This window comes from Antedon bifida, chromosome 2 (assembly GCF_963402885.1).
Source record: "Antedon bifida chromosome 2, ecAntBifi1.1, whole genome shotgun sequence".
NCBI classification, from domain to species: domain Eukaryota; kingdom Metazoa; phylum Echinodermata; class Crinoidea; order Comatulida; family Antedonidae; genus Antedon; species Antedon bifida.
This window is the reverse complement of record NC_136227.1, coordinates 28036632-28054127: the sequence shown is the minus strand read 5'-3', so window position 1 is coordinate 28054127 and position 17496 is coordinate 28036632. Positions and strand designations below refer to the sequence as shown.

The 17496-nt window shown below is 33.4% G+C and overlaps 2 protein-coding genes across 2 annotated transcripts in view; both read right to left on the bottom strand.

Moving 5' to 3' along the window:
- Positions 1-17496, bottom strand: part of LOC144858915 (transmembrane emp24 domain-containing protein 2-like) — a 144807-nt gene that overhangs the window by 116117 nt on the left and 11194 nt on the right. The window lies entirely within an intron of this gene.
- LOC144858890 (uncharacterized) lies at positions 4341-17427 on the bottom strand. Its single transcript, XM_078715029.1, has 16 exons — positions 17301-17427; positions 15532-16730; positions 15338-15435; positions 15017-15099; positions 14496-14699; positions 14133-14181; positions 13686-13847; positions 12724-12771; positions 12485-12537; positions 12244-12339; positions 11144-11341; positions 9822-10813; positions 9401-9522; positions 8857-8946; positions 8335-8400; positions 4341-6530 (listed from the first exon to the last, which is right to left on the bottom strand). The coding sequence occupies exons 2-16, from the start codon at positions 16673-16675 to the stop codon at positions 6441-6443; spliced, it is 3495 nt and encodes a 1164-aa protein (XP_078571155.1). The 5' UTR covers positions 16676-16730; positions 17301-17427; the 3' UTR covers positions 4341-6440.

The window sequence follows — 17496 nt, the reverse complement described above, 5'->3', positions numbered from 1 at the left end:
CTTTTATTTTTTGAAAAAAATAGTTCCTATGGCTCTATAAGAAGATGCAAATACAATCTATGCGCATATATGGCAATACTATCGCATAATTAGGGATTTTAAAAAGTGGATATTTTGGCCATTTTTCGAAAAAAAATCCCTGTACTATAGCACAGGGAAATTTTCGAAAAATTGTCAAATTTCGACCCTTTTATTTTATGAAAAAAAAAAGTTCCTATGGCTCTATAAGAAGATGCAAAAACAATATATGCGCATATATGGCAATACTATCGCATAATTAGGGATTTTAAAATATGGATATTTTGGCCATTTTTCGAAAAAATCCCTGTACTTAAGCACAGGGAAATTTTCGAAAACTGGGAAAATTTCGACACTTTTATTTGTTGACAAAACTAGTTACTATGGCTCTATAAGAAGATGCAAACACAATATATGCGCATATATGGCAATAATATCGCATAATTATTTAATTTTAAAAAGTGGATATTTTGGCCATTTTTCGAAAAAATCCCTGTACTATAGCACAGGGAAATGTTCGAAAAATGGCCAAATTTCGACCCTTTTATTTTTTGACAAAACTAGTTACTATGGCTCTATAAGCACAATATATGCGCATATATGGCAATATTATCGCATAATTATTGAATTTTAAAAAGTGGATATTTTGGCCATTTTTCGAAAAAATCCCTGTACTATAGCACAGGGAAATTTTCGAAAAATTGCCAAATTTCGACCCTTTTATTTTTTGAAAAAAATTGTTCCTATGGCTCTATAAGAAGATGCAAACACTATATATGCGCATATATGGCAATACTATCGCATAATTAGGGATTTTAAAATATGGATATTTTTGCCATTTTTCGAAAAAATCCCTGTACTATAGCACAGCGAAATTTTCGAAACTGGGCAATTTTCGACAATTTTATTTGTTGAAAAAAATAGTTCCTATTGCTCTATAAGAAGATGCAAACACAATATATGCGCATATATGGCAATACTATCGCATAATTAGGGATTTTAAAATATGGATATTTTGGCCATTTTTCGAAAAAATTCCTGTACTATAGCACAGGGAAATTTTCGAAAACTGGGAAAATTTCGACACTTTTATTTGTTGACAAAACTAGTTACTATGGCTCTATAAGAAGATGCAAACACAATATATGCGCATATATGGCAATAATATCGCATAATTGTTGAATTTTAAAAAGTGGATATTTTGGCCATTTTTCGAAAAAATCCCTGTACTATAGCACAGGGAAATTTTCGAAAAATGGCTAAATTTCGACCCTTTAATATTTTTTGACAAAACTAGTTACTATGGCTCTATAAGCACAATATATGCGCATATATGGCAATATTATCGCATAATTATTGAATTATAAATAGTGGATATTTTAGCCATTTTTCGAAAAAAATCCCTGTACTATAGCACAGGGAAATTTTCGAAAAATTGCCAAATTTCGACCCTTTTATTTTTTGAAAAAAATAGTTCCTATGGCTCTATAAGAAGATGCAAACACAATCTATGCGCATATATGGCAATACTATCGCATAATTAGGGATTTTAAAAAGTGGATATTTTGGCCATTTTTCGAAAAAAATCCCTGTACTATAGCACAGGGAAATTTTTTGAAAAATTGCCAAATTTCGACCCTTTTATTTTTTTTAAAAAATAGCTCCTATGGGTCTATAAGAAGATGCAAACACAATATATGCGCATATATGGCAATACTATCGCATAATTAGGGATTTTAAAAAGTGGATATTTTGGCCATTTTTCGAAAAATTGCCAAATTTCGACCCTTTTATTTTTTGGAAAAACTGTTCCTATGACTCTATAAGGAGATGCAAACACAATATATGCGCATATATGGCAATAATATCGCATGATTATTGAATTATAAAAAGTGGATATTTTGGCCATTTTTCGAAAAAATCCCTGTACTATAGCACAGGGAAATTTTCGAAAAATGGCCAAATTTCGATCCTTTTATTTTTTGAAAAAAAATAGTTCCTATGTCTCTATAAGAAGATGCAAACACAATCTATGCGCATATATGGCAATACTATCGCATAATTAGGGATTTTAAAATATGGATCTTTTGGCCATTTTTCGAAAAAATCCCTATACTATAGCACAGGTAAATTTTCGAAAAATTTCAAAATTTCGACCCTTTTATTTTTTGGAAAAAATAGTTCCTATGGCTCTATAAGAAGATGCAAACACAATATATGCGCATATATGGCAATAATATCGCATAATTATTGAATTTTAAAAAGTGGATATTTTGGCCATTTTTCGAAAAAATCCCTGTACTATAATAGCACAGGGAAATTTTCGAAAAATTGCCAAATTTCGACCATTTTATTTTTTGACAAAACTAGTAACTCTATAAGCACAATAAATGCGCATATATGGCAATATTATCGCATAATTATTGAATTTTAAAAAGTGGATATTTTCGAAAAATGGCCAAATTTCGACCCTTTTATTTGTTTGACACAATATGTTACTATGGCAACATAAGATGATAATAAGGCAAAAAATTAAATATGCCATAATATTGCCATCCATATTTAGCAATATATTATGCTGAATTGACGTCACTCTTCTTTACAAAATATATAACAATAAAAAGATAATCAGATTTTTAAAAATGTAAAATGTATACTGTATATAAAAAAAATAATAGGCTGTAATATTTAATTTTATTACGCATTACAGCGTCGCATGCACCTGTTTACAAATATTGAATTTTATGATTTTTCAACAAATCCCTGTACATACAGTATTCATTGCGTCCAGGATAATGTAGTTGCCTCATTTAAAAAAATCCTTAATTTTTAAAAATATCTCTAAAAACATGTTGATATTTTATATTCAATATTACTACTATCCATATATTGAACGAACAGTAGGTGTATGTTACTCTATTTTACGAGACCCATATTAATTCCTGTGAATCAAATAAAACATTTTTAAACAAAATTCTTGACTTAAGTAGTTGTTGTTAAACATATATTAAAACTAATTTAAATGTTTGTTTTAAAGTTCAAATTTATTTTCTTTATTCTTGGCTGTGAGAGACTCTTTCCTATGCAGTACTATTTTTACTGTAATTGCGATAATCAGCTACATCCGGTTTTCCTAATATGGGCATGATATCAATATACAGGCTATTGCTATAAATTTCAGGGGTTCACAAAAAAGCAGGATTAATTTACAGAAACAAGAAGTCAACGACTGATTTGGTTAAAGCACGAGTTGCATATTTCCTCGTCTCTTTAATTAATTATAGTAATGTAATTTGCCCAGGTCTTTTTGAACTAATCTGTACTGCTGTATCTAACCAACTGTAAAAACTATTAAATCCCCTGGAGGTGTGCTATAAAGTCATTGAGAATATTTCTAAGCTTATCCAGGCAGTGCTAACAGCGTGTTTGCCACGAGGAGAATTCCCTCTTTTTTACGAGCATGTACGCAAGTGCGTCTATGGTTTAGAATATAAAGCTTGGTTCCCACTAGCGACGCAACGTAACGCAATCTACGCAACGTAAGCAAATGCCCTTCTAATAATTGTGTTTGCCCCCGCCTGCATGAAATCAAACCTGCGATGTTTGTAGCACTATTGCGTCGTCGGTTCCCACTTGTGATTACGCAATATACAACACTTTGCGTAGATACGTCGCTGCGTTGCGTTCTAGTGAGTTTTGAATAGTGAAAATGATCTGTTAGGTGTAGGCCTACTAATCTCTTCACTAAATGGGAGAAAATCTTATTTTAGTGTGATTTTCCGTTTTGTATTTGTTGTACTGTATATAGGCCTATGGAAGTTTTATTCTGAAATAAAATGATCAATCAATCAATACAGTAGAACACCTGAAGGGGACAACTTTGGAACAAAAAAACGTCTTCTTAATCGTGTCTCCAGAATCAGGGTTGGCCGTAGTGGTAAAACATTCCCTTAATTGTTTGTCTAAAGGTACGCAAACGTTTCTCCTGAAAAAGAGAAACGATATTTCCTTTTCCGTTCGTTTTACAGGAAAGTTCGAATTTAATAGAGGTTGTTTTTTGTTTAAAGAACGTGTACCCTTATTGCACCCAATTCTCCCCTGTCAACAATCTCCCACATCTTCTCTTCCATTCTCCCCTCTTCTACCCACCCACATAACCACACTCAAACCAACAATCTGTAAACATACAGGTTTAGTGGCTGAGAAAAGCCTTTATCAAATCGAGGGGCCCATCATTGAATTTGAAGCGGAATTAACTAAATCAGTCAAAGTCAACAATTATAAAGCACAAATAGTAATCATAATCTTATATCTCACTAAATTATAAATTCATTTATTTATTTTGTAAACAAGCACTCTTTACTCTTTAATAAATTCATTATTTCAGTTCTGTAGAATCTTACAAGATTACTGTACAGACTAGGAGTACACGAATTTGTACAAAACTACATAAATTAAGAATTTGCATACAAACATTTGTCCGACTAAGTATTTGGCTAACTATAGTTTTTACAGTACAGTAAACTGCAATACAGTATCATCAATATATATTCATTGTTCAGTTTGATAAATAATTAAATAAATAAGTATATTTCTTCAGATACACACACACACTATTAGATATTCATTTTTTATTTACAGTAAGAAAAGGTTGAAAATGAATGTTTAATGTGAACAACAGTAGTATAGTACTTTTGGGTATATTGACATTAAAACAAATGTTACGCTTTGTTTACACTATCAAACTAGTTTGAAAAAAAAAAGTGTGATGTGCCCAAATATGGTAGTGGTATGCCCAAATATGGTATGGTTTTTGTCACATAAAGTTTGATAGTGTAGATAGAGCTTTATAGTTGAATAGTTTAGACAGCGGCACAGCATTATGATAGTTTGATCAGTCTTAAAAATATATTATAGTTTTGGAATGTTTAAGATATGATAAAAGTAAAGTATAAAAAGAGGAATACTACTAGAAAATATGCAGATGCAACTAATGAAATGCAAATAATGAAAAAATGGTAATATAAAATGTGTATGGTTTATTAAAATGAAAATCTGTCTAGAGAAAATATATAATTATGTAAAGAGAGGCAAGATGAAAGAAAATAAAAAGTGGGACAAACCCACATAAGAAAAAAAACATATGATAAAGTGGGATAATATTATTTGATTGCTTGTAAGGATATATTTATAAGAAATTCTTGTATTAATACTAAGATGAAATTATATGCTGACAAAAATGTGGTGTATATTAAACTACATAGAGTACTACTAAGGTCCTGTCTGCAGCAAAAATAATAATAAAAATAATCTATTTTGAAATACAGGTTTATTCAGCACTGTGCAGCAGAAACAGACGGTACATTACCAACTACATATTAACATTGAATAAATCTACAGTAATACATATTACTGTATTTCTGGTATTCAGAAAGTGTTACATCTGTTGAATGATGACTAACACATATCCTGTACTTACCCCTTGCACATAATGACAACATATCCTGGAATCTGTTTGTTTTTATATGCAACATACTATTGCTACTTCACCTGTTATATAAAGAGTGTAATATCGTAAACCATATTGGCACCACATTCCTGCCTCCTTTTAGAGTATTGGAGCTGTGGTTTGGTGGTTAATGCACTTGCCTTCCAATCTAATGGTACAGGGTTCAATCCTGATCTAGACAGGGTTGTATATTGCAACTCTAGACAGGGTTGCAACTTGTAACTCTAGAAAGGGTTGCAACTCGCAACTCTAGACAGGGTTGAAACTTGCAACTCTAGACAGGGTTGCAACTTGCAACTCTTTCATATCCACTCCCTAAGCCTCAAATAAGACGTACTTTATAAGCATGATAAACTATAAAATAGTCCCTGGAACTGTAATCCTCAAATTCGCGAGTTGCTCACTGTTGGATGCGTACTGCAGCATTAGCAACTATAGGAACTGCTTGTTTTTAAAAGCAGCCATGCTCCTGCTCCATCACTGAGTATAACAGTTATTCTGAGCATGAATACAGAATGACTTTTCAACTCGACAGCTGAGTAGTCACATGGCATATCATGAAAACATGTTCGCTATTGGAACTACTGATGCTGTAGTTGTACGTTTGCACCAAATCACAATGTCATGGGTTTAAATCATAGCAGTGTCACTTAGAAATCAGCTATGTATAAAACAAATTGGTGACCTACAAAAGTTATGACCAAGAAGTTTAGGCAAGGCAGCTTTACCATCAATAATTAGAAATGATTGAATATTTTTAAAGCAGAAAGTACTGGTCTGGTTCAAATGTGCTATTCTTGCACAAGAAACAATGTGTCTCTTTTACCATGGAGCTATACCTCCATGCTTTTACAATGGTGTATGAAGTACAGTATAATGCCTCCTTAACATTCTGAATTGTCTATATAATACATCATGTCTTCAATATGTTGTACTTTCGAAGCAGCATACGTATGGAACCGAGTTCTTTCACGACTTCATCATAACGTAACTCCAGCTGTTCCTACAGGATAGGGACATAGGAAACTTGTGTCAATTGTATAATTATCAACAAGCAGGGGGATGGTACACTGAATCTGACAAGCTTTACAAGAACATCTTCAGTGACTCATAGCAAGTTAATACAATCATATGCTTCTCATTGTGCTAAGGGCAGGTGGGTGAAGTTACCCACCCTAAGAGTTTATTTATATGACTTCCACTCAAAATTCACCCTAAAGCTATTTGAATGGTTTATCACACAACCCTGTGTCACCCACCATTAGAGTATTGTCAAACACCACTATTATAGTGGCGCTATACTACTCTCTTTTAGCAATTTTTCACCTATCCTATTCTTAGAAATTTGTCACCTATCTTTAGCACTATAAGTAGTAGTACTACTCCTTATAGTTTTGTCACCCATCCATATACATTTGTAACCTATCCTTACACTTTTACCCATCCACATAAATTCGTCACCAATCCTTGTGTCCCCTATCATTATAATTGTGTCACCAGTACATGAAATGTTGTCACCAGTACATGAAATGTTGTCATCCAACCATATCATTTTGTCATCCAACCATATCATTTTGTCATCAAACCATATCATTTTGTCACCTATCCCTATAATTTTGTCACCTATCCTTATAAGTTTGTGACTTTCCTAAACTTTTGTAGTCTATCCTTAACACAATCATGCATTGCACATTAGTGTTGTGTTGTAGTTATAATTTAATAAAACTATGTTAGGTAATGGAGCTATGTCCATAGTTTAGATCAGCGAGGAGCTAAAAACTTTTCTAAGATGATAAATTATGAATCATAATATATTCTCCTAGCTCTACATCTTTAGTTTAAATCATACTATTTCAATACTATAATATTCATTATACACTTACTATATTATATTATTCTACAATGACCTCATACAAAGCTAAAGTTTGAAATATATTAGATTTAGTTATTTCCTGCATTAATTTACTTTTGATATGTGAATCAGAATACCAAAAGAAAAAACTTCTCTCTAGCAAATCAAATTACCCATTCACTAAAGCTGAATCAGATTGTTATTAAACAGGATGCTGTGGTAATACACCATGTAACATCCCCATGAATTTTGGAAGAAGGGTTGAAATTGGTTTTGACAGATTGCTATCTTGAAGAAAGATTGAGACAAAATCTCAATTCATTTATTCTAATCAAAATCGAATAAAAAACTAATTTTGTATGCATTTCTAGAACAAGAGAGGCATAAATTCATTGCATTGCTGACTTTTTTACATGGACACAATGACAGTAGAACCCTATTTTAAGAGATCCCTCTGGGGGGACACTTTCCTGTCAAACAGACAATAATTGTAAAATTACAGCAAGGCCCTGAGGTGAAAATCCTATTAAGGGGACACTTGAGTCTGGGAGGTACAGTATCTCCTTATTGAGGTACTTATGTACGTATAACTGTGATTAGCCCTAATAACTAACCCTTTCTCTTTAGAGCCCCTCATATTGGAAGCGGTCAAATAAAGTTTTATCTGATCAAACAAGCATAGTACTTATAGGACAGAGTGCCAAAAATGTTGTGGGGCAAGTAAAAAGTGAACAGTGAATACAAAATACAATAAAAAAAAGTAAATCAATTCAATCTGTCCAATATGCCTGCAGTTAAAATGGCCAGACAATAATTGGAACAATTGGCCAATTATGTTCAAATTGGGATTAATTTGATGATTCTTAAATTAATTAAGTAATTTTGGGTATTTATGCGACAGCAAGCGTATTATTTGATTATTTTCGGTCTATGAGAGCTACAATAGATTACTAACCTCAGTTTCCCGTGATTGTCTTGACATGCGAGTTGAAGGTGGTAACCGACTTAATGCCGACTCAATCTGTATGACATAAATAATATATTTAACCTTTCGTTGTTTGATGATTTGCATAATAAAGAGAGCATGTGATAAAACAATTACACCATTATCAACACATCACAAATATTTAAACTACCTTTAAGTGATTGATATGGTGTAATGGTAAAGGACATCAGAGTAGCATGTGAGAGGCATGGGTCTGAGACCTGTCTGTGCAAAATCATTACCTCGTCCTTCAGATTGGATGTAAGTTTATTGGTCCTGTGTATATACATTCCACATGTGGATAATGTGGAACTTAGGTACATCATTAATAGTTAATTAGCTTTTAAGAATTGCAATATGGTGTAACGGTAAGGGACATCAGACTAGATTTAAAAAAATTGATGGTTCCATACTGGGAGCAGTATTGCACTGAAGAGGTAACCCAGTATAAAGAATAAATTAAAAAAATAAATGATATATAACTGTCCTCACTTTTATTTTTTCCTTGTTCAAATAATCATAGTTCTTCTCCACTGCTGACAGACTATTAATTGTGTCATCTATAGATGATTTTGTTTTTTTCTGATTAAAAAAATAAAATTCATGATTATTAGTTTAAATTTTCTTTATCATTATTTTAGATTATAATCAACAGTAAGCAAGAATTTATTCTCAACTTTGGTCACCTTCAACACACATTCCATTTTTAATTTAATTATATATGTTGATGTGTGTGGAAAATTAATAAAACAGAAACTGAGTGAAGTACTTGGCAAAATATTACCACAGAGGCCATGTTAAAAGAATACAAATTTTTATGTTTTTTTATTTGTTAAAGTTAGTAACCGATTTTCTCGAATTATAGGCATGTTCTGTAAGTATACCTCTTTACACCAAAAAATTCAGAATGAAAGCTTGAAAATTGTAGGTGCTATCGTGCAAAAAACAAACAAAGCAAGTACTAAACTTGGCAAAATTCTATTTTTCCAACAATGTTTAGAGGAAGTATTAAAATCAGATATATTATATTACTTACTGAAATACCTCCATGACTTGTAGAATGGTCACTTTTTCTACTTGGTGAATATAATTTAGACTCATCACGCCCTGTGTTGGTCCCATTGTCAGATTTTAACTGCCCAAGTGTTTTCAAAATAGCTGATAAGATATAAACAAATATAATCAGTCATAAAATACCAAAATGTAAATCAATTAAAAATATATTTACTAACATTTCAACAACAGTTTCAGTATGTTTGTGAGATGAAACTAAATAGTAAACAAATAATAAATGTACTGTATGAGTGCAATGGTACAAATATTTTCATTTGGGGAAAGATGAAATGTTCTACTTATGAATATCATGTGACCTACAATCTGCCAATCAAATGACAAGGATCTACTTTGGTGTTATATAAAATAAACTACGCAGTTATACAGCATGATATTGCACTTACTATTAGGATCAGTGCTCCATTTTTTTCTTGGCACAATTCCATAATCTTTGGTCGGAGTCTCATCCAAAGAAACGCTAAACCTTGCAGCAGTTTGTCGATGTTTATCAGTAAATCCCATATACTTTGGTGACACATCAACCTTGGGGTTAAAAGTATGCATTTTTGAGCTACTTTTAGTTGGTGTGCCTCTAGTTGGTGTACTCCCCCTAGGCGAGTTAGATGCTGACTGAGTCTTTCTTGCGGTTCCACGATTTGCCTTCGGAGAGGAATTTGGTCGACTTGGGGAGTTTTTATGATAACTGGATCTTCTTGGTGGAGAATACGGTGATGTCAGATTATTAGAAAGTGCGCTCCTTGGAGATTTTTTCTTCACTTTAAAATTGCTACTTTGTGGCGAGAATTGATTTAGTGGATCGTGATCAAATAACCGTCTCGATGTTTTTGAAGTCTCAGATGTTCGTGGACTTCTCTTATTACCACTGGACGTTAAGCTCCTTGATAAACGTGGCGGAGAGTTTTCGGACAACTTTGGTTCCCTCAACGAGTGTGATTCATGTGACAAGACACCTTCACGTATTGGTGGCGACTGTTTTGAGTTATACCAGTACTTGTTTTGTTCGGTTTCAACATGCAAATCAGGCTTTTCTGCTGGTAAACTACAGACAGACGCAGTACTAACAGACACATTTTCTATAACTTCGTTTCTTTGTACATGTGATGAGGTTGATAAATCCTGATGTGAAGACCTTTGAACTTCAGGCAGATTTTCAATATTTTTCCGTAGATCAGACAACATTGATTGTGATTTTTCTAATTCTTCGTGATGTTTCCACCGATTGAACTGTGCAGCTGCTTTCATCATTGGTGAAATAGGTCTTTCATCAAGATCAGAATCAAAGGGGGGTGGGTGTAGCGTGCTCCGCATTGATGCGAAGAGTCCACTGCGGTTTAAGGATACATCCAAGTCTGAATCAGCTAGTTGATAAACACCACTATAAATCAAAACAAATTTTTAAAAAGAAATGCCTAAATTATAAGATAATATTTAAATGATTATTAAAAATATATTATTTGTTTTCCATATAAAAGGTTTCTTTATATCTTGTATAACACTTTCTTTTATCTCTAGTCTATTTAAAAAGGGTAATCAAAGGGGTATAAAATTGATATAGTAAAACTACCTATGACAGGCAGCCCAAAAGACAAAGTAGACAAACTATCGAAGACAATCTCTGCCAAAATAATAAGGTAAAAATGTGGAAGGCAAAATCTGCCAAAATATAAATATAAATATACAATACTTGGATCTTTACAATAAATACCTCTCACTTTCAGACTCCATCTTATCTGATTCTTTTTCTGTATCTGACGATTGTTTGATTTCTCCATTGAAGAGGTTAAAATCTGCTCCAGATGTCAAGAACTTGCGCTGTTCCATAGATGGTACAAAGACCTTTGGTGGAGGTTGCTGTGCACTTGGGTGTGGGTCTGATGAAGGCTCTGGCCGGCCAAGCTGCATCCTGTCAAAGATACTATGAAGATTAAACTTTGAATTGATTTGATTTATTTCTTTATCTAATTTAATATATAAAATAATTTAATATTTAATATATAATCCCCTACAATTTCTTAAAAGTGTACCAGGTTTTTTTATCATGCACACATGTAGAATATTTTCACATGACCAACAGCTTTAGATCCTATCCAAAGTATAAGGCAATAAGAGTATTAACGTATCTTGCCTATAGATAAAAGCAATATGGCAGACCCAGGCGTAGAAGCAATGCATCTCACATGCTAGCTCGAACCATTAACTAATACAAACCACTTACTGCTCTGCTTTATTCAAAGAATGCTCATTCTACTAGAAGATCAGAATTATGAACACTGTTCAGTTCTGAGTTTAATACCTTAGTGACGTATCAGATGGCAGATCCAGTGTATTGCAAAAGTTGTACTTTAACTCCCACAAGCCTCCCGAAATAAAGCTATATACAGTAGTCTAAAGCTGTCTATACTATCAAACTTTATGTGACAACAAAATATGATGTGCTCATATATCGACCTGCGATGACATCATATCACTACCATATTTGGGCACATCAAACTAGTTTGATTTACACTATCAGTGTAGACAGAGCTTTTTGTTAATGAAATTACGGTAACTTTTTGTATAGGCCCTCATAGTTTTTATATACGGTATATATATTTTTGTATTTTCATTCCATTTTCTATTTTTTGTTTTTTGTAAGTTTTGTTGAGTATATAGTATTTTCAATTGTACAGCGCTTTGGTCACTTGGAAAAGCGCTATATAAATCCAAAATTAAATAAATTAAATAAAAAAATAGCCTCATCCGCAAACCCACCATTCCTGTCATTATACACTGTACACTATCAAATTCAATATAAAGTTATCTTACGGTTTAATATCGTAATCAGCAAGAACACTTGAATGATTACTTTCAATACTGCCATCAACTTTCTTTTGCTTCCGCTTGTCAACATTATTTAGGGAGCTAAAACAGCAAAATATAATAACAATATAATAAATTTAATAACAAATCTTGGTTTGTAATGGAATGCAATTTGAAATTGGAATTAATTATTTCAGTATTTAATATCATGATCATGAAAAACCTGTCAATTAAATGAAAAATATACCTTTTTGGAGCAATGACTTCAGGTAATTCATCTTCTGATTTGGACAATGAATCCTGAAAAGAAAAGTGGAGAAAAACTATTACAGAAAATTGGGAGATCTATAGTGTTTCTTTAAGAATCACATGAGTAGACTAATTAAATAATAAATATCCTACTCAAGCTTCAATACAAATTCACTTCATAATTATCAATACAGTACTAGGCCTACTACTTGTACTTACTTAAGAAACAATACTTACCACGGGCCTTTGGTTCTCGTCAGCAATCATAGATTTAATTCCCTGTAACTAAATAAAACAACAAAAGTTTTAATTTACTAAAGTGAAAATGTATATGGCTTCACATCATCCATAATTTTACTGCTACACCTTGAAGGAAATGGACTGATCTGATAGCAAGATGTCTGTTACAGGGTCATGCTTTTCTGTTCTATAAAAATGTATTTTTGTTTTTTTAAATTATATTAATTTGCTAAAGAGGGAGGTAGATCAAGAGCTGCTCATGAGTCAATGTTCACATGACTGGCTCATGAGCAGACATCATGAGCAAATCAATGTTCACATTGCTGGCTCATAAGCATAACATCATGAGCAATTTAATGTTCACATGGTTGAATCATTAGAAGAAACTTATGAGCGAGTCATTGTTCAAATGGCTGGCTCATGAGCAGAACATCATGAGCGAGTCAATGTTCAAATGGCTGGCTCATGAGCAGATCATCATGGGCGAGTCAATGTTAAAATTGCTGGCTCATGAACAGATCATCATGAGCAAGTTAATGTTCACATGGGTGGCTCATGAGCAGATCTTCATGAGCGGGTCAATGTTCACATAGCTAGCTCATGAGCAGATCATCATGAGTGAGTCAATGTTCACATGGCTGGCTCATAAGCAGATCATTATGAGCAAGTCAATGTTCACATGGCTGGCTCATAAGCAGATCATTATGAGCAAGTCAATGTTCACATGGCTGGCGCATGAGCAGAACATCATGAACGAGTCAATGTTCACATGGCTGGCTCGTGAGCAGAACATCATGAGCGAATAAATGTACACATGGCTGGCTCATAAGTGAGTCAGTGTTCACATGGCTGGCTCATGTGCAGATCATGAGCGAGTCAGTGTTCATATGGCTGGCTCATGAGAAGATCATCAGAACATCATGATCAACCTCAAGACATGTGAACCATATGATACTTACCTCATAAGCTTCACGCAAGTAGTGTTTAAGCTCATCTATTGTCTGTTTACAATCTCTCAGTTCAGAATCTTTGTCAGCACACAATACATTCAAACTCTCTGCTTGTTTCTCCAAGATTTTAATGGTATCTATGGCAACACCATACTTTTTTGGCCAGTCCATCTTTATTTAAATATTTGAAAATATGAACATTATATAACATACTCATTATAATCAATGATCATTCTGATGATGAATTACATAAAATAGTAGTAATGAGTATCAAAATTTAATCATTTAATTGTACAGTAAAAACCCTCATTTGGGACATCCGTATTCAGGGGACAACCCAATTGAAAAGACACTTTTCTGTGAAACAAACAAGGGGAAACATGTTATCATATGGCTAACTTTGTTGTTTCTTTACACACTTAATATGGCTTTTACTGTTTAGAATCAAATACTTACTAATCGTGTATCAAGCTGTTTCACAGTAGCCTCCAAGTCTTCTATACGACTGAAATATAAAAAATGATAAAATACAGAAAATTTAGAATATATTTGTTTGTTCAACTGTTTGGCACTGCAATGGTAAATTTGAATCAAGTTTGTTTTACAGTCTTAAACACATCTTGTGATTGGTTGTTGTCAGTGAAGATAGCATAGAGAGTAAATTATTAGAAATACCTTGATTACTATGCCATCTAAACATTCCCTTAATACTAAATAATAACATTTTGCACACCCATAATAACCCTTCATAAAGTATTTATTTCAAAGGATTATAGATTATATAATATGTCTATCTTTAGATATAAGAATTTGTCTTACTTGCTAGATAGCTTCAATGCTGCCTCCAATTGGTAACATTTTTGCTGATATCTTTCATTAGACTCTTGCATGGCACTCGGTGGTGGTTGACCACCATTTTGGGATAAACTGTTGTGAAGCTGTTGTTTTAATTCAAAAATTTCATTTTCATAGAAATATTTCAGATCAGCAATGTGTCTGGAGTGTTTCTCCTTCAAATCCAGCCTGGAAAATTAGAATGTTTTTACATCTTAATATCTGTCATGAAAGGTTTTTAAAACTTTAAAAATGGAATAATCTTTTTAAAGAGGCAATACAGTATGTTTCATCATAACATCCAACCACTATTCAGGGGCCATTTTGTTGCATCTCAGGGTGTCACCTTTATAGGGTTCAACTGTATTTCAAAAGGTAATAATAAAATGTAGGTACAGTAGTGGATGTTTTGTCAAGTATGCCATGCAAATGTAAAAAACAAAAGGCAAGTTTTGTCACACATAGTCAGTACATTGCTGTATGGTTTAATTTATATTCTGACTAACCTTTCAGAAACTTGACTATCTGGAGATACCATGGATGGCATTGATTGGTCCCTGGCAGTGTCATCCAGAAAAGCTGTGTAATCCTGAAGAAATTAAACACAGAGGTTCTTTTGCAAAGGAAAATATGTTTTAAACAAAAAAAGTCTGTTCTTGAACTAAGAACTCTATGATGTTAATAAACATATTTATCCCAGAGTTCTGCTTTACTTACAGTACAGTTGGTTTAATAATTACTGTACCCAAAGGAAAGTTGCTGTCTACTACGGGGCATAGTCTCAACACCAAACTTAAATATGACAACTGCTGTTATGTAAGACTAACCTGTCTTGTGTGAGTTTTAGGTAGAGAGCGGTATGTATCATCATATCTCCAGTAAGAAAAATTAGAGTAAACTGTGCTGTTGTCATCATCTTCTTTAACTGAAAGAAAAAGAAAATTTGTTGTTTTGAGTAACCTTAATAACTGAAAGTTATTGATGTGCATTTGATGATGAAGACAGAAAACTCAATTCATACCTGGAGATTGTTGCCTTTCCATCAACTGCCCATTCCCCTCTGTTTTAGTTATTCTTTGCATTTGGTCCGATATAGCATTATTTAATAATTTCTGCTGATGAGTCTGTTGCTCATGTAGAGATATCCACTGCTTCTGAAGATCTTCTAAGTACTGATCATACTCCCTCTGAAGCTTTTGTTGCTGTTCTAAGAAGTTCTGCTGGACAACAGCCAATGATTCCGTAGTTTCAGACATTTGATCAGATACTTTTGAAGATTCATGGTAGGAACTATCAGGTTTTGCTCTTTCGGATGAAGGCTCCAACTCTTCTTGAGGTTGTCTATCAGATCTTTCCCGACTGTCATGAGATCTCACAGGTTTGTCTGATGGTAGGATTAACTTGTTTATTTGCATAGAAAGAAATTGAAGTTGATTTTCTTGTTGCTTTTTCTGTAAATCGATTTGCTGTTGGTGCTGGTCCTGTAGTACATGGACAAGAAATTCAAATTGCTCATTATCTAGAGATCCATCAACATTCATATCATTGTCCAATTGTCTAGTTTCTGGTGAACTAAATGGAGAGACAGAATCAAACTCTGATTTATCTTTATATTTGTCATTACCCTGATCTTTGTCACTTTCACTAGCAGCTTTGAAAAATGTTTCAGATTTTTCCGGAGAATGCTCATGTTCATCGAATGACTTTGAGGATTCCATGGCGTCATCATCATGTTTATCAAATGACTTTTCAGACTCTTCGGCATCAATCGTCTCATCTGAAGACTCGCAAGCTTCATAATCTGAATCAGCGGCTTGTCTGACAATGCCATCGTCCAAATCAGTTGATTCATTGAAAGATTGCTGATCTCGTAAACTTCTAATACCAGCCGGCATCACGTTGGAAGTTCCAGAGGGATGAGTATACTGCAAGTCAGATTTTTTTTCATGTGGGAGAGGATGGTACCGTTTGAGAGATGACAATAGTGGTCCACTGTCCCAGGAACTTGTGTCACTACTGCCATCGGTTTGTTCGGCTATATCATCTTCTTTTACATCCTCTTTTACATCCTCTTTGACGGCAGAATAATTTGGGGCAATCTCAACTGGTTCCGTCTCCTTCTTCCCAACCACATTTTCTGTATCATCCGGATTTCTTGTAGCCATTCCAATACAATATATTAATTGTTATTCTTAACAATACACAGGGAATGATATACAGCTGAAAAAGAAATTAAATAAAGTTATTGAAAGAAGTTTTATTTTCTTTTACAAGATAAAAGACCTTATAAAAAGATCTAAAACTTTACAAAGGGAAGGGTATATGGTATTTACAGAATCGTATAGCCTAGGCCCTAATAGAAATACTATAGGCCTACAACTAATTTTTTTGTACATTTTCAAAAACAATCAATAATAATCTACACTACTTAAAATAGTAATATTATTAAATATTAACTAGGCCTAACTAGAGGCCTTTTTAAAATTTATAATAATATTATATTATAAATATAAGCCCATCCACACTGTGTGTGTAGATATCTACACACAGACCCTAATTAATAAATACATTTAAAACGTCTATGCTATATAATATTCAGTCCTTACCGGATTATTACTAGCCTAGCCTAGGCCTATCAACACACAATGTACTGTACTGCACAATTTCTACAGCAGCAGTCCAGCGCCAGCCGGCCAGAGTGGCAGTTTTACACGCTCTGCTGACGAACTCAACCAACTAGCCTAGCCTAGGCCTAGGCCTAGCAGCAATCATCATTCGACTGTTGCCTACCTTGATTGTTTGGACAATAGGATGAGATCGATAATATCATTGTGGTTTCTTTTTAAAATAAATTGATCATTGTTATTTCGCTTCTTTACGATCTTAATTTATTGACTTTTTTGAACACCGCCGCTTCTCTCCATTTTACGAATATGCATGAGTAATTTTCGGACTACCAAAAGTGGATATCAGAGGTGTTCGATCT

Coding starts and splice junctions, on each gene's coding strand:
- LOC144858890 (XM_078715029.1), bottom strand. CDS start 16,675: ATGGCTACAAGAAATCCGGATGATACAGAAAATGTGGTTGGGAAGAAG. Junction 12,340..12,484: donor GAAGTCATTGCTCCAAAAAG/GTATATTTTTCA, acceptor TTGCTGTTTTAG/CTCCCTAAATAATGTTGACA. Junction 6,531..8,334: donor GACAATCACGGGAAACTGAG/GTTAGTAATCTA, acceptor CCTATCCTGTAG/GAACAGCTGGAGTTACGTTA.